The 26037-nt window shown below is 38.1% G+C and overlaps 1 protein-coding gene across 4 annotated transcripts in view; it reads left to right on the forward strand.

Annotated features, from left to right (window-relative positions):
- The first annotated feature begins 4430 nt into the window (after positions 1–4430).
- Positions 4431–26037, forward strand: part of SIGIRR (single Ig and TIR domain containing) — a 56797-nt gene continuing 35190 nt past the window's right edge. The window contains exons 1-4 of one of the 4 annotated variants that reach the window (XM_070766147.1): positions 4477–4596; positions 8510–8790; positions 19364–19688; positions 23122–23311. In XM_070766147.1, the coding sequence (XP_070622248.1) occupies positions 19682–19688; positions 23122–23311 (197 nt within the window). In that variant the 5' untranslated portion in view covers positions 4477–4596; positions 8510–8790; positions 19364–19681. Of the gene's footprint in view, positions 4597–4829; positions 4915–8509; positions 8791–19363; positions 19689–23121; positions 23312–26037 lie in introns of those variants that run through there. The other 3 variants (XM_070766156.1, XM_070766174.1, XM_070766164.1) reach the window with 3 other exon arrangements.

Raw genomic sequence — 26037 nt, forward strand, 5'->3', positions numbered from 1 at the left:
CAAAAAAAAAAAGAAAAGATTGTGGCATCCACTGACTGGCACCGACCGAAACGATTCCATGACCATATCATGATATCACCAATGGTTTCCTCTGGTTTGGGTGAACCGGTCTGAACCAGGAGGAACCCACTTTTGGTTGTGACCAAAAAGATGTATGCAGTGAAGGGCTACCAAAATTTTTACTACCACACTGTGGGTGTGGCTTATGCAGGACACCCTGCATTTTCTTTCAACATCTTTCAGTGCAAATTGGGTGCTCTGGGGTGGAGCTCCATTTTTGCTACCCCACTGCATTCCCCCCCATCTGGGCAGTAGCCCACACCTGGATGTATGTAATAAAAAGTCAAATTTTCCAAGAGGCGAGATGCTCCACATTGAAAACTCCCCTTGGGAGTTGGGTGGCATAAAAGAGCTGGGGTGGCGCAGCAGGTAGAGTGCTGTACTGCAAGCCACTGAAGCTGACTGTAGATCTGTAGGTCAGGGGTTCAAATCTCATCACCGGCTCAAGGTTGACTCAGCCTTCCATCCTTCTGAGGTAGGTAAAATGAGGACCCGGATTGTGGGGGCAATATGCTGGCTCTGTTAAAAAGTGCTATTGCTAACATGTTGTAAACCGCCCTGAGTCTAAGGAGAAGGGTGGCATAAAAATCAATCAATCAAACAAACAAACAAACAAATAAATCCAATGAAATGAAATAAAATACAGTGGTACCTTGGTACTCGAACGCTTCCTTTCTCGTACATTTCGGATAACGAACAAAATTTTCGGCAAAAATTTGCTTTGGTATCTGAACAAAAATTCAGATACCGAACAGCCAGAGAAAATTTTGTTCATTATACGAAATGTAATCCCAGCAGCTTCAGGGGGCTGAGGAGCTCTCTAAGAGCTCCAAGCTGCAGGAAAGGTGGGGGCTGCTGCAATCTTGGCAGCTTCTGGGGGGTCCTTTCCTCATTGCTTCCTTTTATTACCTGTAAGCAGCTTCAAAAACTTTCTCCTTCCCTGTGGCTGCAACAGCGGCGATTTCCCTTCCAGTAGCAAGAGCACCGGGAAGTCACGTAATGAAGGGAAGCTGCTGGAGCGGCAGCAACTGCTGAGATGGCTCCGACGGCTTCATCACGTGACGTTCCCGGCGCTGTTGCTACTGGAAGGGAAATCGCCGCTGTTGCAGCCACAGGGAAGGAGAAAGTTTTTGAAGCTGCTTACAGGTAATAAAAGGAAGCAATGAGGAAAAGAGCCCCCAGAAGCTGCCAAGATTGCAGCAGCCCCCACCCTTCCTGCAGCTTGGAGCTCTTAGAGAGCTCCTCAGCCCCCTGAAGCTGCCGGGATGGCAGCTTCTGTGGGCTCCTTTCCTCATTGCTTCCAGCATCCCCCACCTTTCCTGCAGCTTGGAGTAGCGAATTTATTTATCTCATTGGAAATAAAGAAAATAGATTTAATTGGTTCCCAGCGAGTTAACAGGGGCTGGGAACCAATTAAATCCATTTCCATTATTTCCTATGGGATAAATAAATTCGGTACTCGACCAAATCGGTTCTCGACCACACTTCTGGAACGAATTGTGGTCGAGTACCGAGGTACCACTGTATAATCAAATAAAATAAACAATAAAATAAAATAAACAATAAAATAAAAAATAAAATAAAATCTAAAATAAATGAATAAATAAATAAAATAAAATATAAAATAATAAATAAAATAAAATAAAATAATAAAATATAAATAAAATGGATTAATAATTACAAGACAATACATCCAAATTTGTTCTCTTCTAAACTACTGTAGTAGACCTCAGTGCTCTGGCTTTCACACCCTTTACATTCCCTCTGAATGTAAGCTTTCATATTGACAGGGTGACAGCCGGCATTAGCAGTATAGTACTTAATATTCAGAGTTTGAAATGCAGTCTGTATTGAATGAATGGAGCGGAGGTTCATCCTAATCACGTCTACTTTAGTACGGCAACTTCTATTAAAGGGTCCCTCTAATACAGATAGAATTTTTATTAGAGCACATTTAGCAGAAGAAACATCCTGGCACCTGCAGCTGAATTGCCATGCAAGAACAGTCACTACTTTGTAGCTCCTCATGTTTTATGTGTACTGGCAGTGTACCCAATAAGAAGTGGTTTATTTTGAAGGATACTGTTTTGTTTTGTTTTTTTAGTATTGCAGTAAATCCTCTCTGTATGTAGGATTAGTTTGATGACTCATTAGTGTAAATTACATTAATTTATGTTTGGGAGTGCAGAAGCAGAAAAATGAAATTACAGACATCATTAATACTGATTCTGAAGCTTGACTAACATATACTATTCCTCTTATTTTAATACTTTTGGCACATTCTGTCTCAAAGTAGCTGTTGGTACTAAAGGAGCCGTGGTGATTTTCAAAAATCCAGAATTTGTTTATGTCTCATTAGTTATTTGAGATAAGATTTCCAGGACATTTAATTTGTATCTGATTGCCAGTGTCAAATAGCATAAATACTTCAGCATTTTAGACTTTTAACAAATTAACACCCAAAGATGGCCGTAATGCTAGATATAGTCTTCCAGTTTCAATGTAATGGAAAATAAGTTTAGGTAAGATGCTGAATATATTTTAAAACAAACTGAGCATTCAGGTAAAAAAAGATGCCAATCTTGAGCTCACCTCCAACTTTTCTTCCCTTCCAAGCAAGACCTCCCTCATAAGTTCAATATGTTCCCCAAAACAAGGCCATCCAAATATCCCCTTTACGTTGGCCAATTGATATTTCTCACAATTTCTTTAAGAGGTCTGTGTTCCCCACAAGAAACTATTAGCATTCTCATCTGGAGGTAATATATTGGGGAATAATACTGTTTCTATACAGAATTCTGCATTTGCCACTGATAGGCCAGTTAGCAATCTAGTTTTTAATCTATATATCTATCTATATAAGCCAAATACCACTTCACAAAATCTCTAGAACACTAAAGTCTACAAACTTGAAACTTGGCATGTATATTCTTCTTGGCTTCTAAGTGCTTGGTAAGAAAGGATTTTTTGAAATGACCATCATCATCATTACTTTTTCTTATACAGTATTATATTAACACACTCTGATGCTAAGGAGTTAAAGGTTCTACTCCCTCTTCCCAACTGAAAGAACTCTGTTCCAACTGCCAGTTGCCTTATATCAACACACACTGATGTAGAATGTGCAACTCCTTAGCAACCCCTTCGCTAAATGGAGCATGGCCAGGGCATGACTTATCCAGTCTGCGGGCTGAGAGTTTAGACATTCTACTCCCCCTCCCCGCCTGAAAAGAACTCAGTTCCAGTGGCCACTTACCTTATATTAACATGCTTTGATGCTAAGGAGTTACTTATTCTACATCAATTTTCAAGCTTTAAGTGACAATGTATCAAGGCTGATCCTAACTACTCATTAATTTTCAAGCTTTAACTATCAATTTATCAAGCTCGATTACATCCTGCATCTTAGTTTAATATATGAAAGACTTTTGACACAAATAAAACCTGCAAAATATGGTAAATATTCTGGAAAAATGGGTAATGGTAGAGGAAATCAACATCAGGTCTAAAAGATAGGTCAAGCTGAAGTCCAAAATGGGAGGGAGAGAAATTATAATTGTTTAGTTCTGCAATGTACTGTCCAGCAGAAAAACACATTTTCTATAATATCTTTGGGAATAAGAAAAAATATTTCTGTGCCATGCTAACAGTATCTTCCCTTATTTCAAAGCACAGTTTGCATCAAACTCCAGAGCAAAAAGGGGAAAGGCAGGCCCTATTCACCTATGTCCTCTATTTCTTTCAGAAAGACAAAAGTACCAAAAACCCAAGTGATGATACAATGTTCTTATGATCTTAGTCCATTTTCCTGAGTCTGCAAACTGTTAAATATTTCATCAGGAATATTCCCTTTTCTATTTAAATAGCATTGATTGGCACTTTTAATGCAAGGACATTTCAAAGTGCATGGTTGTTCTAGTAGCATATTTATGTGAGCACTTGCCTGCTTTCCTAAATCTGGAGTCCAAAAATAAAGCCAAACAGTAGTCAACTCTTGCCCTTCACATGTGCTGAGAGGGAAAAGGGCTAAACTCATCCTTCAATAAATTTGAGCCTTCCCAAGCCCACTAACATTGCTTCAGCTGAACCCTATTTACATTTACTTTGAGAGAGAAAAAACCTCAGTAAATTAAATGCTTAATCTCCGGGAACAAAGCCCAGGATTAAAATTCCACTGAAAAACACCTTAGATCAATATCAGACTCTCCCTATCAGTTCTGTCACCTGTGTGTCACACCCTGAGTAAATATAATTCATTTACCTTACGCAGGTGTGCATGACTGGTGCATGCTAGGAACTGTAGTTCTTTCTCACAAAGAATGTAGACCTGTGGGAACTACTGAACTACGTCACCCAGAATGCTTTGTCATAAAAGGTATGAGGAACCAACCCATGACCTACCTGAGCGCCCGGGCAGTTTCCCCTAGCAACAAAGAAGATAATGAAGACTCCTCCTTGCATTAGCAACTCAAAGTATTGGCTTCGGTTAGCAGGAGGTTGCCTTTGGTGTAAGGTCGGTTAAACTGCCTGAAAGAGGTTGGTTGAATGAATTAAAGTATGACGTCTATTTCTCTGGCCCATTTCTCTGTTTTGCAAGAAAAAAAGTGTTGGATTTCAGGAGTGGAGATAAGAATTCTTCCATTATGAGAAAGAAACAGAGCCCAGGTTTTTTATTCCTGTGTGCAAAACTTCAGCCTCAGCAGAACAAAATATATCTGGCAAACTAGGTGATATTAGGATCATTAGCTCCAATATACGTTGATCCAGTGTAGTAGAAAAAAAATCTCCAACAAAACGATTTAGATGGAAAATAATTTGTATTGCGTTTGTGCTATATTTGGGAATCTATCATATGTAAGTGTCAGGTCTCAATCTCTTGTTATCCAGTATAGTTAAATGGGAAGAGGATTGTCTTTTATTTAATCTGAATTTGAATAAAAAAAACTGCTTTAATCTGAAGACTCTTGGAATTCTTAGACAAGGCATAATTTTCTAAAATGCTTGGAAGTTGTTCCCACTCATTTCATTGAAGCCTGCTTCTAAATTAAGATAGATAGATTTATAACAGTCCTAAAAATGCTTATTTGCAAAGAATGTTTTACTGACAAAATGTAATTTATTTTAAATATAAATAGGATTGTGTTCATATTTATCAATAAAGAATTCAAATTGCTGGTAGGGGAGAGTGAGAGGACGAGAAGGAATGTACATTTAATTTTTTATCAGATTTCTATGAAAGCAAGTTAAACTGATTACAATGATTCTTCAAATAGTTTTAAAAGTCTTTATAGAATGTGGTTATATTTTTTGCCAGTATCCTGCAATTGATAAGGATACTCTTAAGTGTATATGTTTAAGATGACAACAAAATTCATAATTTCTTTATTGAAATGAACAGGAGGTACTATTAACTTTGATTAGAATATTTTTAGTTTTTGTTAAATAACTTGTACTACTGCTTTTAAGGTTTTTAAAATTATTTAATCAAATCATCAATCATCTCCTAACAGTGACTTTATCTTAGGTTTATACAGTCAAACAGTATTAAATATGTATTGTGGCACCTGATTTCTAAAGCTTTCTAAAGGAAAAAAACGAATTGCTCAGTGATCCTAGCTGATACCTGGCATTTTACATGAATTAACTATTAACAATGTTTAATTGTTCTTAACAATTAGAGAACAAAGTGTTCCAAAAGCTATTGTAGGGTGGTTTTTTTGGCCAATTATTGATTGACAACATTAAAGACTACACATATAACATTTGACCTGTTATCAAATGGATTTATTGAAACATAATTTTGATACAGCTGAAAATTACAAGATCTATGTTCACTTGAGGTTCAGGACCTTCACCCTTTTAGAGCTGGTTTTGCATAGCTGCAATTTTGATGGCATATTATAGATATCCTAACACATGGGTGTTAGGACCAAAATATCTCCGAGACCGCCTTCTGCCGCATGAATCCCAGCGACTGGTTAGGTCCCACAGAGTTGGCCTTCTTCGGGTCCCGTTGACTAAACAATGTTGTCTGGCGGGACCCAGGGGAAGAGCCTTCTCTGTGGTGGCCCTGACCCTCTGGAACCAGCTCCCCCCGGAGATTAGGATTGCCCCCACCCTCCTTGCCTTTCGCAAACTTCTTAAAACCTACCTCTGCCGTCAGGCATGGGGGAATTGAGACATCTCCCCCAGGCTTATATAGTTTTATGTATGGTATGTTTGTGTTGCATGTTTTTAAAATAGTCCGATTCTTCGGAGAGGGGCGGCATACAAATCTAAATAATAAATAAATAAATAAATAAAATAATGGGTTTTTAGATATTTTTTAAATATTAGATTTGTTTATTATATACTGTTTTGTTGTTGTTGTGAACCGCTCCGAGTCTGCGGAGAGGGTTAAACAAACAAACAAACAAACAAATGGGTGTCAAACTCTATTTCATTGAGGGCCACATCAAACTTGTGTCTGACCTCAGTGGGGGCAGGGGGTGTGGCCAGCTCAATATCACTTATCGAGACTCTGTTTTTGCTGGCAGAAGGCTGCAGGAGACCATTGTAGCTAAACAGAGAGCCTGGGAGGGCTGCACATGGCACCCAAGCTCCATTTTCACTGACAGAGACACTGGGCCAGTGCTTTGCTGTTTCCAGGGAGGTCCCACAGGCCAGATCTAAGTACCTTGCTGGCTGGATCCGGCTCATGGGCCTTGAGTTTGATACCTCCTGCCCTAACAGAAATATGGCTATTGGGAAAACTTGTCCTGTTACCAAATGGCTCCCACAGGAATGAAGATTTATTGATTTATTGATTTATTGATTTATTGATTTATTGATTTATTGATTTATTGATTTATTGATTTATTGATTTATTGATTTATTGATTTATTGATTTATTGATTTATTGATTTATTGATTTATTGATTTATTGATTTATTGATTTATTGATTTATTGATTCCAATACACAATGAGGGTTTTAGTGGGTATATATATATATACCCATAGTAAAATACATGATGAAGGTTATATAGGAGATACTCATAGTAAAATATATCTAAGAAAGAATAGAAAAGAAGATAGACACAATTTCATCAAAATGCTTCCTCTGCTTTTCCCTTCCTTGAGATGCACTCTGTTCACATTTGCTTTTTTTCTGAGCATATGGGGATACTTTCATGTACAGCATTCCATTGTTATTTGGGGATTTTTGGACAGAAACATTTAGTATGGATAAGGTATCCATTAATAGAGTAAACAGTTTCTTGCTATTTATATTGAGTGACTAAGAGGCGATAGCTATCTTTTGCGTATGCTTATATACCAATGGCAATTTTAATCAGGTAACAATCTGAATACAAGACAGTTTTATCAGTTTTTCAGTCTATTAATTTTTCCAAATTTATATTTGAAACCAGTGTTCTCTCTAATTTTTTTGGGGGGGGTGGGCGGAAAAGTATAGTGTCTGAGCGGCAGTCCCTTTGGGACTGGGCGGCACAGAAATAATAAATGAATAAATAAATAAATAAATAAACAAACAAACAAACAAACAAACAAAAAACCCACCCTGTTTTGCCTCAGAGAATTTCAAAATAAAATACTGTACTGTGTGTCTATAACAGTGAGCTCATAATAGGGCAACTCTATCAATATCAAAATGCCACTTAAATAGTTGAGCTAGTTTCAAACTAGATTTTGATTTTCTTTCTCTCTTCCTTACTCCCATTATTTTTCTTTCTCTTTTCCTTCCTCTCTTTTTTCTATCTGTTTCTCTCTCTTCCTCTCTTCCTCTCTTCCTCTCCTTCCCTCTCACTCTTTCCCTCTCAGCTTCTGGGCAGGTTTGGAAAACTCTGAGTTGATGATGATTTTTAAGTGAGCGATTGCTCACTGCTCAGCTTAGAGGGAACTATGTTTGAAACACAGAAGCTTCTATGAGAGAATTTCAGGTTCTTAGTGGATTTATTCCAAAATCGAACTGTTGCTCATAGAAGGCTTTCTCAGGGCTCTGAATTTACAGATATGTTTATTGCAAAATAGAGGAGAGAATTTTGGGTAGTCTAAATAATTCAGCCTATATTATCACAATATTGGACAAAGTATTATTTAGTAATTCTTATTAATGATGTGGCTTATTTTGCAAAGTTTTATTTTACATAAAAGCAAATCTCAGGGTTTGTGTTTGTTAATTGAGGTTTTCTACTTTATTCCTTGGGATATTTTCTTTCTGTTTCTTTTTTATGTTAACTGCTTCAGAATAACCCTTGCCAAGTTTCAGGAACATCGGCTGACCCAGTGTTACAAAGCTGCACTCTTCCCAGCTGCAGAGCTGTTGAGAAACTTGCTTCATAGCTATTGAGTAAACTTCTACGTGAATTCTTGGCTTGGCTGCTATCAACAGGTTGGGTAGCTTTTACTGTTTTTTTGAAATATTTAAGTTCCATTTTCCAATCTATGCAGGTGGAAAAACAGGAGGAGCAATGATAAGGAGGAGGTCCTGATTCTCTGAAGTGCAGGCTTGCAGGATTGTGATTGGGGACAGAGAAAAAGAACAAGTCATTAAAGAAGGGCACAGGGTCATAAAAAAGGGAGAAAACTTAACTGGCAAAGCCGGTCTGTTGGAGAATCATGTGATTATGGCAATAAAGGAATGTACAGCAAGGGCACACAGGAATTCACAGCCTTTTGAAGATACCTATCTGCCTACCTGCTTCTAGAAGTGGAGAGGAAGCCCTAGAAAGGTAATGCTTCTGACTCTCTTCTCCAGTTTGCAGGGTGTTATTCATGGATAAGTTAAAATTATGAAATTTCTCTCTGTTTGGTCTGTTTCATTTGTCCTCTTGACTTTCTGCCTTGCCAGAGGGGCCGGACAAGAAAGAACAGTAGTTTATTAAGAACAGTTGCTAGTGCAACTAGTGGTAGTGGAGGGGTGGATTGCAAAATGGTTATATATGAGTTTTAAAGATGATTAGCCTGGATTTTACAATAAAGACATGCCACTGGACTAATTTCCATCCTCTTCTTTGTTATTTGCTCTAGCCAGGATACCTTTCCTTGCAGTTCTTATTATTTAACCCGGCTGTCTCTCATTTGTGAAGGCTCTGCATTCAGAAATACTGTTAATACTTAAGACTGTGTGTTTCAACTTTGTTTTGACAGACCTATTTCAATCATTGCTTCTCACAGCTGAGACTATTCCTCTCATGGCTTCCTAATAAGGAATTTTTTCCTGGTATTGTTCCTTACCTACTAAAAGGGTTAATCAAAGTTACTTTTTAAATTATAAGTTACTCATTTGCTGCTGAAGTTTTCTGAAATTCTGTCTACTGTCAGATATCACCAGTTTTCTGCAGAGTTCCTGGGAGTTGACTATGGCTGCCTTCTCTCTACTTTTGCTTGCCTGTTTCATTTCCTCGTCTATGAAGTTTCTTTTATTGAGTGCAGAGAGCTTCAGAAATCCAAATCCTGTCTGACCTCCAAAAGCCAATTACTATACTCAAGCACAGAGTGAACAAGGCCTTTGTGGAGAATGCCTAAAGCTATCTTCTCCAGGATAGGCAAGAGAGTCTATTTTCCTCTCAGGAGAGTGCTCATTACAAACAGAGCTGATTTAATAGATCCAGTGTTTGTCTCCCAACACACTGTGCTTTTATTTGTTAGTCCATTAGTTTATTTTTTTATTTTCCATTTCTGAAAGATTGTTATAAGTTTGGATTGGGAAGAGGTCTCCAGTTCTGAAGACCTCACCTACAAAAAGAAATTGACAAAATTGAACGGGTCCAAAGACGGGCTACAAGAATGGTGGAAGGTCTTAAGCATAAAACGTATCAGGAAAGACTTAATGAACTCAATCTGTATAGTCTGGAGGACAGAAGGAAAAGGGGGGACATGATCGAAACATTTAAATATGTTAAAGGGTTAAATAAGGTCCAGGAGGGAAGTGCTTTTAATAGGAAAGTGAACACAAGAACAAGGGGACACAATCTGAAGTTAGTGGGGGGGGGGGGAATCAAAAGCAACATGAGAAAATATTATTTTACTGAAAGAGTAGTAGATCCTTGGAACAAACTTCCAGCAAACGTAGTAGATAAATCCACAGTAACTGAATTTAAACATGCCTGGGATAAACATAGATCCATCCTAAGATAAAATACAGAAAATAGTATAAGGGCAGACTAGATGGACCATGAGGTCTTTTTCTGCCGTCAGACTTCTATGTTTCTTTGTTTCTATGTAAGAACACAGATAGTACTTGACTTACAACAGTTAATTTAGTGTCAATTCGAAGATACACTGGCACTGAAAAAAGTGACTTATGACAGTTTTCACACAACCGTTGGTGCATCTCCATGCTTATTTACATGATCAAAATTCAGACACTTGGAAACTGACCCGGTGTCCGGGGATCATGAGATCAGCTTTGGAGATTTTCTCACAAGCAAAGTTAACTGGAAGCCAGATTCATTTAACAACCATGTTACTAACCTGCAGTGATTCATTTAACAATTGTGGCAAGAAAAGTTGTAAAATGAGGCAAAGCTCAATTGTCTCGCTTAGCAACAGAAGCATGAGGCTTAATTGTGATCGTAAGTTGGGGACTACCTGTACAGTTAATTAAAGGTGTCCATATGGCTTTAGTGGTAGTTCCACTATAGTGTAGACTATTGTATATGTCTTGATCACATTCATGTCTCAGACTTCAGGTATTCTTGCCATGAATTCAGGAGCAGGTATCAATGCGGTGCTGTAGAAGTGGGTAACTATATACAATTGACCCGATATAGGTTTTTATTTTATATCTTTAATCCAGACACACCATAAAGCAGGTTTTGCAAATGCTCACTTAATAATTATTTTTTAACAAGCGGATTTGAAAATATATAAATTGGCCATGGTGGGATTAGAATCTAGTCTGACACTAGAAAGCCTAGAAAGCAAAGAGACTGTGAGTTCAAGTCCCGCCTTAGCTTTGAAAGCTGTTGGGCCACTCACTCACTCTCCGCCCAACCCTATCCTTAAGCTATTTGTGTTCTTTGCAAAATGAAAGTAATGTAGGTGACTGTGTGAAATAAAGTCAATACATACAAGGCCTAGCAATGAACTTAACAGCATTAATAGAATCTGGTAATTTTTTTACAACAAATTCTTCTGTTGGGTGGTCATCTAGAAAAACCTGTTTATCGTGCAAGCTCAACACAATGCATTACAGAATTGCTAGGATTTTGCAGTACACGTGAATTATATATATATATATTATAATATATATATATATTTAATTTTATTTAATGCAAAATTATATTTAATGCAAAATTATATTTAATGCAAAAATTAAATATTTATTAAATATTAAATATTGGTTGCTTCTAATATGTTCATCAGCTGGGAAATGTATGGCAGCATGAATAGTGGAAGAGCACAATTGCTTTCTATTCTCCATTTTCAGAGCAACCTTTCTCAATTGAGGTGTCTTTCAGACATGTTGACTATGGGCTATGGAAGTCTACTTATCTGGAAAATACCTAGACTAGGGAAGAGTGATGCAGAGTAATTATCTCCTTTTTCCTAATTTGGAATTGAAACATAGCTTCCACCTTTGTTTGAACCAGAATTATTATGAGATTAAATTGTTTTCCAGTTCTGATATACTGTATAGTGAATCTACCCCTATAGATGTGGAATATGAAGAAGGGGATAAAGTCTGGCTTGCTTTAAACAAAGAAATGTGGAATGGTATTGATCTGCCCGAAGGCAGCGAGCTGTGATTAAGTCTTGAACTATGAAGTGTCAATTGGTGTGAATCATCCCTACCTGTGAGACCACAAAAGAAAATTCTGGAAGACTGCTTGTTGCTGTGGTTCAGTATCCACATAAAAACAGAATTCTTTACTTGGGGTATTTTCTGTTACTTTTTTTACAAGAAGATACTTTGTTGTAAGCCTCCCTGAGTCCTTTGGGATTGGACGTCATAGAAGTCAAATAAAATAAAATAAAAATTACTTTGCGTGGCAGCCATTCATCTAAATTTAGAGTAGCCAATTTTAAATAAAGAATAAAGGAAATAATAAACTTAATCTATAAACTTAAATTTGCAGTACAGGAAGTCCTCCACTTACAATGGAGCCCAAAATTTCTGTTGCTAAGTGAGGCATTTGTTAAGTGAGCTTTGGCCCATTTTATGACCTTTCTTGCCACATTTGTTAGGTGAGTCATTGTAGTTGTTAACAACATAGTTGAATCTGGCTTACCCATTGACTTTGCTTGTATAAAGGTCCAAAAGTGGATCACATAATTCTGGGACACTATAATCATAAATATAAGGTAATTGCCAAGCATCTGAATTTTGATCATGTGACCATGGGGATGCTGCAACATTCGTAATTGTGAAAAACTTTTTTTCACTGCTGTTCTAACTTTGAACGGTCATTAAATGAACAAATCAAGGACTACCAGTATATTTTCTGATATGCAGGGCTTCTTAGTTGTGGATAAATTCTACTTGCCGGGGCAGCCAGCAATTGCCATCTTGTTCATTGATGGAAACATTGTCTTGTTGCCCAGCGTAGAGGATGTTTGAGCCTTCTGATATATTGGGGAAGATAATAAGTGACAAAAGAAATCTGCCATTGTTGACACAAAAACATCACCTCAGGGAGAGTAAGAACGGAAAGGAATTTCAAGGGGGAAGTGTTGATAGGTTCAAGAGGGATATCACCTCCTGCTCCCCAACGTCTGTCATTTAAAACAGCCAGTTCAGTCTACCTAACTGTAGGTCTAAGCTTGTGAGATAAAGTAATTTTGCTTTCATTTGCTTTTGTATGGAGGCTGTAGCCACATTGTTCATCAAACCAGTTCTCTATTCTTTGCGCTATCTAGGGAACTGAAGGTTCTTTCCAATTACACATTTCTCTCTCTCTTCCCTACCATTCTACTTAAGCTACCTTTGTCATTAATTGCTTTGGGCTCTGACCTTATAGTTCAGTTACTTGAAGGAATGTTTCAAAAATTGGCAGAACTTGTATGACAGCAAAAAGTGTCACTAAAGAAGATTTGGAAAGTGTAGCTAGTTTAAAATGCAGCTACTAAAGTATTGACCCGGCATATTTCAAGAGGTTTTGTGCTGTTTTATATTAGCTGTTCATTTTCTAGGCCCAATTTGAAATCTAACTCTAACCATAAAAATGTATTTAGACCAGTTATCTAAAGCAGTGTTTCCCAACCTTGGCAACGTGAAGATATTTGGACTTCAACTCCCAGAATTCCTCAGCCAGCATTCGCTGGCTGGGGAATTCTGGGAATTGAAGTCCAAATATCTTCACGTTGCCAAGGTTGGGAAACACTTATCTAAAGGACAATCTACAACCATATGAACAAATCTAGCTAAGTATTAAGATTTGTTGTGGAGAACCTCTCTTCTGCGAGCCATTGGTCAAGGAAGCTAGTAAATAGTAAAAATCAGAGCTTCTCAGTAATAACCTCACATTCCAGGTGATAATTTCCTCAGCATGAAATTAACATTTTGTATCCCATGAGACCTTTTCTAGATTATCTTCTAGGACCAGACAGAATTCATCACCCAAAGAGTGCCTGGGCTAAAAAGTGCTGTTAACAGCAATAATTGGGCCGATAAAGTAAGGTCTATAATGCTTATCCCTGAACTGCTACTTTAAAAATCTAGTCAAACACGTTTTGGTGATTTGTCAGTTAATATGTAAACCAGGAATGAAAAAAGGGAAACGTACTGTATATAATCTATGAACAGTGACTTTTCTTTCAAACCAGGTAATTCTAGCCCTTAAAGTCCATTTGTGAGCGTAATTTTCTTATACAATCCTCAATTTACCACCATCACAATTGAGCCCCAAATTTATATTGCCACATTTGTAAGTGAATCATTGCAGTTGTTAAATTAGTAGCACAGTTCTTAAGTGAATCTGTTTGACTGCTTGTCAGAAGGTTGTAAAAGGTCATTAGATATCCACTTTGTAAAGTTAAATGCTGAAAAAGATCTGATTTTTAAAAACTGTTTAAGAGACAACCTGTCAAATATACAAACACATCTATGAGAAATCTGAGTTTGCGAGCATTCCCTGAGGGAATGCATAGATGTGCTATAAGGGTTCATTTATATAGGCTGAAAGAACTGCAGGTAGCTTGCTCCCAATCAAGGAACAAAGTCTTTAATGCAGCATATTAACATGGCAATGGGAACTCAATCCAGCCATTACAATGAAACAGAGTTCCTTAGAATGGTAAAACCTTTGGATTCTTTTTTTCATTTGTAGTTCTTGAATGGAAGAGAAAACTCGTGACAAAACTAAATGGCAGGACTACTCTGTAGATTGGTGGGAAACAATTGGCCTTTTATTATTTGTGGACCAATCCCCAGAATTCCTGAACCAAGGATGCTGGCTCAGGAATTCTGAGAGTTGAAGTCCACCCCTGCTATAGGTGGTCTTTAAATTCTGCTTAAGAGAGAGTAAACAAGTGGACTGTGTGTTTCTTCATTTGGTATATGTCCCACTGAGTTTTGTAAGATTTGTTTAGGTTCTATTTTAAGTAGACAATTTATAGTAGCCCCAGTTCCCTTTTATATTACAATAATTGGTTGGGCAGCCATTTTTGTTCGGAAACCTGTTGATTTCCATGTGCAAAACTAGCAAAAGCTTTTGGTAAAGGATTTGTAATTTGAACTTGTCCTTTGACACTCTTATAGTAGCTACTGGCACATTAACTGCAGGACATTAGTCGAATTTAATGTCAGTGCTGGCAAGGTATCAATAGTAATGAACTGCTATATATAATTGGTATTGCTCTCCTGCCAGTCATATGCATTTTTGATGATAATCCATTAACTTTATTAATGAAACATATTTATAATTTCATGTGGTGATCTAAGAATCATTGTGTGTCCAAAAAAAGAAGCCTCCAGATCTAAAAATAATTACAGAATGTTGCCAGTAGTTTTTTTTTTAAAAATTCCTATCTATCTTCAAACATATCTGATATTTTTTCTTCCTTTTGGAAAACACTTTTGTTTTTCCCAGCATCTCTGTGTGTATATCTTGGGGAAATGTTGGCAGGATTAGGGTTAGGGCTGTCAAACCAGCAACCCATGGGCCGGATATGTCACATGCAAGCCACGCCCACCCCAGCTCCGCAAAGGCCATAAAACATCATAATACGTCACAATTGGACCCATGATGCAATTGAGTTTGACACCTGTGTTGTAGTGGGAACAGCAGGGGGGAAAATGTAGCCTTTATGATTTAGAACATAGAATAACTAATTTGGAAAGGACCTTGGAAATAATAATAATAATAATAATAATAATAATAATAATAATAGTAATGAACAGAAAGGCAACAAACAAAAAAGTAGGGGCACAAAATATGAGCTTTTAATTGACAAAATGATTCTGGAGAACTACAAAAGCTGAAAAACCAATTTTCACACAATGTGGATTGACTATAAAAAAGTTTTTGACTCAATCCCATACAGTTGGATCATCAAGTGCCTAGACACCATTGGGATCTGCAAAAATGTTGGCACTTTCATTGAAAACATAATGAAGCACTGAAAAACTGAACTGTTTGTTGGAAATGAAAACTATGGATTTGTCAACATCAAAAGAGGAATTTCCCAAGGAGACTCATTGTCACCATTGCTTTTCATCATTGCCATGATCCCGTTGTCAACAATCTTACAAAAAAAACAAACCTTGGCTATCAAACATCCAATAAATCTAATAAATTTTCACATCTGCTCAAGGGTGGGCTACTGCCCGGACAGAGGGGAACAAAAATGGAGCTCCACCCCAAAGCACCCAATTTTCACTGAAAGTTGTTGAAAGAAAATGCAGGGTCATGGCCACAGTGTGGTAGTAAAAATTTTGGTAGCCCTTCACTGCATCTGCTGTACATAGATGACCTGAAGCTATATGGAAAAACTGAAACTGAAATTCTCTCTCTGACCAACACTGTCCAAATCTTTAGCACTGATATCAGTATGGAGTTTGGTTTGTGCAAATATGCCACAGTAGCACTGAAGAAGGGTAGAATCACTGAAAGTGTAGGCATAAACATGCCTAATAGTCAAGCCATAAAGTGTCATCAGCCAGAGGTCTATAAATACCTGGGCGTACTACAACTGGACAACATCAAACATGGGCATGTGAAATATGTGGTCAGCAAAGAATACACTCAAAGAGTCATAAAAATTCTCAACAGCAAGCTCAATAGAGGCAATACCATCAATGCCATAAACACATGGGCTATACCTGTCATAAAATACACTGCTGGCATAATAAACTGGACACAGGCTGAACTGGACAATTTGGACAAAACCCCCCCAAGCAAACTCACCACCATTCATTATTCACTTGACCCTCATAGTGATGTCGACAGGCTGTATCTGCCCAGAAAATCTGGTGGCAGAGGACTTTTACAAGTAAAACAAACAGTAGTAGAAGAAAAACATACATTGGCAGAATACGTCAAAGAAAGTGAAGAACCTGCATTGATTGAAGTAAACAACCGGTAGCTTCTGAAAGCACAGCAGACAAAATCAGTATAGGAAAATTGCAATGCAAACCAGAGCCGACAAGCTGGCGCAATAAAGCTTTGCTTGGTCAGTTTCTTGACAAGATTGAAGGAAAAGTTGATAAGGAGAAGACCTGGTTATGGATCACTAATGGAACACTGAAGAAGGAGACAGAAGGCCTGATTCTTGCAGCTTAAGAGCAAAACAAATGCAATCAAGGCCAAGATTAAAAAAAAAAATCAGCTGATGACCCAAAATACAGACTTTGCAAGGAAGCTGATGAAACAATTGATCACATTCTCAGCGGCTGCAAAATAATTGCACAGATGGACTACAAACAGAGGCACAACTACATGGCCCAGATGCTTCATTGGAACCTCTGCCACAACTATCACCTACCAGTGGTAAAGAACTGGTGGGATCATAAACCTGAGAAAGTAGTTGAAAATAAACATATTAAAATGAGGATCCGGATTGTGGGGGCAATAGCCTAGCTCTGTTAAAAAAGTGCTATTGCTAACATGTTGTAAGCTGCCCTGAGTCTAAGGAGAAGGGTGGCATAAAAATCGAATAAACAAACAAACAAACAAACAAACATGCCAAAATGACCTATAAAGCCCTTCATAGCATCGGACCAGAATATCTCCGGGACCGCCTTCTGCCGCACGAATCCCAGTGACCGGTTAGGTTCCACAGAGTTGGCCTTCTCCGGGTCCCGTCGACTAAACAATGTCATTTGGCAGGACCCAGGGGAAGAGCCTTCTCTGTGGTGGCCCCGGCCCTCTGGAACCAACTCCCCCCCCCCGAGATCAGAATTGCCCCACCCTCCTTGCCTTTCGTAAACTTCTCAAAACTCACCTCTGCCGTCAGACATGGGGGAATTGAAATATCTTCCCCAGGCCTATATAATTTATGTATGGTGTGTTGTGTGCATGTTTTTTAAATTATGGGTTTTTAACTTCGTATTATTAGATTTGTATTGTACATTGTTTCTATCACTGCTGTGAGCCACCCTGAGTCTATGGAGAGGGGCGGCATACAAATTTAATAAATAAAATAAAATAAATAAATAAATAAATAAATAAATAAAAATACTTTTGGACTTTTAAATTAAAATTGACAAGGTTTTGGAACACAATACACTGGACCTCACAATGGTGGAAAAGAAAAAAGTATGGATCATTGATGTCACCATACCAGGTGAGAGTTGAATTGATGAAAAAAAACAAGAAAAACTTAGCTGATATCAGGATCTTAAAATCAAACTACAATCACTCTGGCATGAACCAGTACAGGTGGTCCCAGTGGTACTCAGCACACTGGGCGATGTGCCAAAAGATCTCAGCCGGCATTTGAAAACAATAAACATTGACAAAATCATGAAATCAATCACAAACCCAAGGCCACTGTACTTGGATCTGCATGCATCATACGAAAATACATCACACAGTCCTAGACACTTGGGAAGTGTTCGACTTGTGATATTGTGATATGAAATCCAGCATATAAATCTCATTTGCTGTGTATTAGTTTTTTTGTGAATATAACAGCAGCAGCAGCAGGAACAGCAGCAGCAGCAACAACAACAACAACAAAGTTAGAAGGTATCTTGGAGGTCTTCTAGTTCAATCCCCTGCTTAGGGAGGAAACTAATGTAATCCTACACTACTTCAGACAAATGGTTATCCAACATCTTCTTTAAAACTTCCAGTGTTAGAGCATTCACCACTTTTGAAGGCAAGCTGTTCCACTGATTAATTGTTCCAACTATTAGGAGATTTCTTCTTAGTTCTAAGTTGCTTCTCTCCTTAATTAGTTTCCAACCATTATTTTTTGTTGTACCCTCAGGTGCTTTGGAGAATAGGTTGACTCCTTCTTTGTGGCAACCCCTGAGATATTAGAACACTGCTATCATATCTTCCCTGGTCCTTGTTTTCATTAAATTAGACATAAGCAGTTCCAGCAACCGTTTTTTATACGTTTTAGCCTCCAGTCCCCTAATCATTTTTGTTGCTTATCTCTGCACTTTTTTGAGAGTCTCAATATCCTTTTTGCATCGTGACGACCAAAACTGAATGCAGTATTCCAAGTGTGGCCTTACCAAGTGGTATTAACACTTCGCGTGATCTTGATTCTATCCCTCTGTTAATGCAGCCTAAGTGTTGGCTTTTTTTGGCAGCTGTTGCACACTGCTGCCTCATATTTAAATGGTTGTCCACTAGGACTCCAAGATCTCTCTCACAGTTTTGCATGAGACTTTATACCATTCGAGAAATTTTTTTGTCCAATCTCTACTTCATGAGCTGGCAATAAAAATAATTCATGTTTAGAAAGATTAACGTTAAGAGAAATATTACTACTTACATTGATTTAAAGACTGACAGACAATCTGTGCCATAACTCATGTTACTTTCATGATATATGTACGTGTAGATAAAGTTATTATATATTTTGCTTATGCTTACTGTTCTGTTCTATTTTTGCTACTAAGTAACTCTTGTAACAATGAAATGATTGGGATGGACAATTATGGGCCCTTTACAACCTTTGGATTTCAACTCTCAGAATTCTTGAGACACCCCATGGATTGGTTGAATTGTGGGAGTTGAAGTCCACAGGTTTTAAAGAGGCCATAGTTGCCCACAACTGCTTAGGGAATTGATATTGCTTTACTTGCTGTAAAGGTATGAATAGATTCTACAGCATAGGAATATAGCAATTGCTCTTTAAGTGATATGCTTTATTACTAACTTACTTCTTGGATGCTTCCATTAGCTTCTGATTTATCCTGTGTGGACCCGGGTCGCTTGCATGATCACACCATTTGGATCCAACAAGAATCTGTTAATAATTTGTTCTGCCCTCTGGATAATCAACTGCTTCAGTTTGCCTTTGACTTCGGCGTCCAGTGAAGCTAAGATTGCCACCAGCTTAACGTCTCCTTTGCTGCCTTCAGCTACCTGCACAGCACACTGCAGAATACAACTACATACCTCACCCTTGAGCACCTCAGGGCAAATAATGTAGGCAACTACACCTGTTCCCTCTACCTGAATAATCAAAGCAATATCTCCTTTATTATTCAACTGAACCATGGCGGGTGAGTACAAGAAACGAGAGAAGGGATCATTTTGCTCTGAGGGCAGCTATGCTCCTAATCTTAGGAGAAGCAGTTCTACTGGTGTTTTGAGAGGGACCAGTTTACGGTCTAATTTTACCTTTTAGAAGATTTCATAGTTGATCTGTACCTTACCAATTTTTCCTCACTCACACCTTCTGAGTAAGGGCACTGAGCCTATCATCATTATCATCTGAATTGCACTTTCAGCCCTTTTGATGTCCCTGTTTTGGCCTATGACTGATTTAGTAAGGCAAGATACGTGAGATCCTGTCATTGTATAATGAGTTTTACTACCTGATCCCACTTCTTTGGCTCTTTTTGCAGCAGTGGGTGAATTTCACTATGTTACTGAATTCCTTAAGTTGTCTTATGGAAATTTACTTAATGGGGGAAGAGAAGGTGCAACATGTCTGCTTTTGGCAACAGCATTCTGTTCGCCATAATATTTATTTCTAGCTTGTTTTGTGTGTTGAAGTAGAAAATGGATAGAAATTGACATCCGTTTGTGGAAAGACACAAGTTTGTAGGCCTTCCTTAAGCTCTTCATTGTTTTTGTAGGTCTACCTAGGGTAACATAAATGGTTGTAAAAACAGATTGCAAACTAATTTGTGCAGCTAAAAAAAATGACTTAAAAATAATCTATCCTTATGGAGATACATGTACTGCTAAAAAGAGAAATTTTTTAATTGCACTGTAATAATGAGTGATGGAATTAGAAATAGGTGAGAAGAGATGGGCTACAAAACGTGCCAATATAAGCTTTCCTAATCTATTTTTGCTGCATTGATTTTATTTATAGTTTCTGTGCATAATATTCAGTGTTACTAATTTTGATCATCATTTGTGACCGATAATGTAACAACTGTTGCTGGACTCTAGACTGAAGTGGGAAGACTCTTTTATTTACTGTAGGCTAAACAAGTATTTGGAAAAGACAAAGGTTTCTTTCTTTCCTTTCTGTTTTATATGGTAAATTTTAGAATACACATAGTCCTTGACTTATGTCCATAATTATGCCACAACCTCTGGGTCCTGTCGATGAAACAATGTCGTCTGGCAGGACCCAGGGGAAGTGCCTTCTCTGTGGTGGCCCCAACCCTCTGGAATCAATTCCCCCCAGAGATTAGGACTGCCCCCACTCTCCTTGCCTTTCGTCAACTCCTCAAAACCCACCTCTGTCCTCAGGCATGGGGAAATTGATTCCCCTGGGCCGTTTCCGCTTTATGTATGGTCTGTATGAGATGTATAATTGTTTTTTTATTAAGGGGTTTAAATTGTTTTATGTATTGGATTTGTATTGTTTCTTGTTGTGAGCCGCTCTGAGTCCTCGGAGAGGGGCGGCATACAAATCTAATAAATAATAATGATAATAATGATAATAATGATAATAATGATAATAATGATAATAATGATAATAATGATAATAATGATAATAATGATAATAATGATAATAATGATAATAATGATAATAATGATAATAATGATAATAATGATGATAATAATAATAATAATAATAATAATAATAATAATAAACTGGGTCATCATACAATTTTGCATACTTTTTGCAACAGTCATTCAGCAAACAGTCTTTAAAGCAAATGCAGATGTTAATGAATGCATTAACAGTACAAAACCATTGTTTGTTATGGATGTGTTTTAGAAATGGACATCAGTTTATAGAAAAAGAAAAGAAAATTGTCACATGACCACAAATGGCTGTAAATGCAAGTCAGTTGCCAAGTACCCAAAATATGGTCAGATGACTGTGGGGATGGGCAGCCTTCAGAATTTCAAATTCAGGTTGTAACTCCCTTTTTTGAAAGGGGATTAATTGTTAACGTCAAAAATTGGTTGCCAATCAAGATCTTACTGTAGAATGCCACTTTATTTTCTTGAAAATAAAAGAATAACCAAACAAACATCTCAAAAGTTCCTTTGACTTGACCAGGAATTGGGTATTGACATCAAAAGTAGCATTTTTCTGTAATAAAAATATGTATGTTATTTTCTTTAAAAGGCAAATAAGGATTGCATACCGGTATGAGTATAGGTCACTGAAAGGACAAGTCCTCTCATTTCTATGTACCGTATATATCCACAATTTGAGCAGCTGCACTTTCATATATTTTTGCCCTTGGTGCTATCTGAGCTACAGAATAGTATGAATTGACTTAATTTCTTGGCAAATGCACAAATGCTTATTTCTACAAAATGATTTTATTTGTGTTAAAAAGAAGATAAGAAAGAAACGAGGTTTGATTTCTAGCTTTCAAAAGGAAGGGCTATAAAAGAAATATATATATATATAGATTACAGTTTAGAATATAAGATACATTGTGTGTAACTTACTACTATAACTAGTTCTATATCATTATACAGCCCCACCAGCTTTCCTTACATACCTTTAGAGAATGAGTTTTGCCTTAGACTCAAAACCTATTAGATGACCTTGAGTCAGCCATACACACATCGTCCTAGGAAGAAAGCAGTAGCAACCACTTCCAAAATCTTGCCAAGAAAACTGCTAGATTAGTCCACAGCAGTCACTTGAGTCAACACTGACTCAAAGACATATAGACACAAAAAAGTTCTCCTTGTCTGACTTTCATGGACAGATCCATGTACTGTAGATTTCTTGACAGCAGAAGTGATTTGCCCATCTCAGATGGACGGACAGATGGACAGTCTTCTCAGCTTTAGAAATTGTGGATGGTATCCCATCCAAGCATTACCCAGCTCCAACTCTGCTTAGGTTTTTTGAGATTAGCTAAAATCAGCTAGATTTTATCCTCTAGTTAGTTAAAAATATTTGCCAAAGTTCTATTCATATGTTATCGATGAGGAATTTAGAGAGTGACCTTTATTAGAGTAAAATAGAATAGAGTAGAGTAGAGTAGAATAGAATAGAATAGAATAGAATAGAATTTTATTGGCCAAGTGGGATTGGACACAAGGAATTTGTCTTGCTGCATGTGTTCTCTGGACTCTGAACAGGCACTAATGCTAATTTAGTTACAGCTAATAAAAAGTTAATAATTAATGTGAAACTTCATAATTATTATTGTTTCTTACAGCTGTGTGTAGACACTATCTCTCTCCCTCTCCACCATGTCCTCAATGTTTTTTATTTAAGAAATAGCCTGGTTTGTTGAGAATCTGGACACTGACTTTTCTATATCAAATGCAAGGGCAGGGGTATATATAATGACATATATACTTGAACCTATTATTTTCCCAAGAGATAGGGAAATCAGTGTGTCAAAGGGAGTGGAGATATAGATCTCAAGCAAAGTAGACTTGACCTTACCTGTTAACCAGCTCTATAAAAAACCATAGAAAAATCAGTGAAACACAATTAGAAGTTCAGTCTCTTTAAAAAAAAAAAGATATATATTTTTGTTCTTCTAACAGATCTTTGCAGTATGCTTCCCCGCTTCCTTTATCCCCCTGGCAATCTGACTATGGAACAAACTTTGGAAAGTCAGTTAACACTGAACTGCACCGTGCAGCTACCTTTTAGTAATGACTGTGATCTTGACCTGCGATGGATGAAGGATAACCAGTTCTTAGACAATAAAACTCATTCTTCTTATGCTCACTGGTAAGAAAACTGCTATATAAAATTATCTTTATTTGCTTGCATTGTGGTGGCAATCAGGAGTGTAGCAAGTCTCTCAAACTGAAGATTTTTTTTGAAGACAATTATCACACTGTGGGACTGAAAATCATTCAGAAACTTCAGATGGTGCAGAATGCAATTGTGAGTTTAGTAAATGGTGCCAAATAGATGGCCCACATAATACCACCTCTACATGAACTGCATTGGCTACCAGTGTTTTTCTGATGCAATTCAAACTGCTGGTGGTTACTTTTAAAGTCCTACATGTCTTGGGACTGGGATACCTAAGGGATCACCTTTTTGCAAGATTCTCTCTCTCCCCATCTATCTGCCTGCCTGCCTGCCTGCCTGCCTGCCTACCTACCTATCTACCTATCTACCTATCTACCTATCTACCTATCTACCTATCTACCTATCTACCTATTTACCTACCTACCTACCAGTGCGGTAGGTGACTGCGCACCAGTAGCGGCTGCCAGATTGTGCAATTTGCACGAGATTGCTCCTGTGCCAGTCCTTCGGGTGCCACCATCTTTTTTCTTTAATTTTTTGTCTTTTTTGCTTCCTACATATGCAGAGAAACAAAATCTTGCGAGAGGATGCGTGTGCATGGAAGCAAAATCACATTGGGGATGCACACATGCATAGCATGACTCCCCAAGCTGGGTGCGCAGCGTATCGGTAGCAGGAGGTAGGAGCAATCCACCCCTGATTGTGTCCTTATAATCAAGGATTAACCTTGATTCAATAGTATTATTTTACCTTTAAGGTAGTCAGTAATCATTTAGAGTGGAGGCAATGAGGCTTCTTTGCAATGCCTGGTAAGTTTAGAAAGGTAAACGAGGGAAAGAGCTTGTAGAAGAGGCAGAGTTGAGAAAAAAATTATTTGCTTGGCCAAGTAGATAGTAATAGGATGATCTTTCTCTATTCTTCTTCCACTTGCTCTAGGGCAGTGCTTCTCAATTATTTTCTGATACAACCCCCCTCCCCAGGAAAAAGTAAATATTTCACACCCCTCCCCCAACTCTCCGATCTAGGCCCCAATGGAATTTTAATGTTAATATTTATAAGTAAAATATTTATTATTTTACATATTATAAGCTGCAAGAAAACTATTGACCATAATATCTCCGGGACCGCCTTCTGCCGCACAAATCCCAGCAACCGATTAAGTCCCACAGAGTTGGCCTTCTCTGGGTCCCGTCGACTAAACAATGTCATTTGGTGGGTCCCAGGGGAAGAGCCTTCTCTGTGGCGGCCCCGACCCTCTGGAACCAGCTCCCCTCAGAGATTAGAACTGCCCCCACCCTCCTTGCCTTCTGTAAACTCCTTAAAACCCACCTTTGCCGCCAGGCATGGGGGAATTGAGATATCTCCCCCGGGCCTATACAATTTATGTATGGTATGTTTGTATGTATGTCTGATTAATAATGGGTTTTTTTAAAAAAATGTTTTTAAACTATTAGATTTGTTATGAGTTGTTCTATTGCTGTTGTGAGCAGCCCCAAGTCTACGGAGAGGGGCTGCATACAAATCTAATAAGTAAGTAAGTAAGTAAGTAAGTAAGTAAGTACATAAATAAATAAATAAATAAATAAATAAATAAATAAATACTTACTTACTTACTTACTTACTTACTTACTTACTTACTTACTTACTTACTTACTTACTTATTTACTTACTTACCTGGCAGTAAGTCACACTGAACTCAGTGGAGCCTGTTTTCAGTTAGGCAGGCATAGGCTGCTTTGGTTGCTGGCCTGGCCCATAAGCGCCACCTTTGCGAATGGTGTGGAAAGAAGCTTTAGGGTACTGTTCGAAGCTTTTGCCTCAGAGGATGCTCCTCCTTGTCCAGCAGCAGGTTCTCCACATGTTCATGGCTACTGCAGTGCCCGCTGAGAACAACAAGAACCCACGTAGCTGTCCCGCCTGCATGGACACCTTCTCTTTCAGTCTCAGAGCAACGTGTAACTGGGAAAACACTCCCCATCTGGGGGAATCAATTGAGAGGGACCACGAATGTTCCCGAGGGGTCACATGTACCTCCCAGACATTGCTCCACACTCCCCAAGGGGGCATGCCCCACTTCTTGAGAAGCACTGCTCTAGGGCATGCTGGCTGCGGAATTCTGGACATTGAAGTTCACAAGTTTTAAAAGTTGCCAAATTTAGAGACCCCTGTCCTAACTTGCTCTATCACCAACTGTGGTGCTGAGATCTAGAGTCTATTCCCATGCCCACCATCTTCAAACTACTGCAGGAAACAAAAGGTGAGAGAAGTGGTTAGAATAATGGCAAGGCAACAGCTTGTGAGAAGAACAAATGAAAAATTACCACCCTAACATGACACTAACTCCTTTTTGGAGTTTTGATGCCTCTTTTAAAGCCCAATGGACCCACAGATTTTTTTGGGTCTGTGTATTTGTTCACTTGTTTATTTGTGCTTTTTATCCTCTTTCTGATGCTCTTACTCGAAGAGAGAATACAGCAGGAACAGGGCTATCACCCCAACATTTGTGAGTAGCCACATTTCATAAAAATGACTCTTTAGGAAAGCATTTGAGAATAAGGGAGCGGTATTCAATTCTCCTGATTGTGGCATGTCAGACTGGTTCTGTTAGCGGTTGTATTTATCTCTTTTTAAGGACTTCTGCTGCGTTGGTTGCTCAGATCCTGTGAGAACTGAGTGGTGGAAAACCCCAAGTAAAT

The sequence above is a fragment of the Erythrolamprus reginae genome, chromosome 1 (assembly GCF_031021105.1).
Source record: "Erythrolamprus reginae isolate rEryReg1 chromosome 1, rEryReg1.hap1, whole genome shotgun sequence".
In the NCBI taxonomy this organism is placed as follows: domain Eukaryota; kingdom Metazoa; phylum Chordata; class Lepidosauria; order Squamata; family Dipsadidae; genus Erythrolamprus; species Erythrolamprus reginae.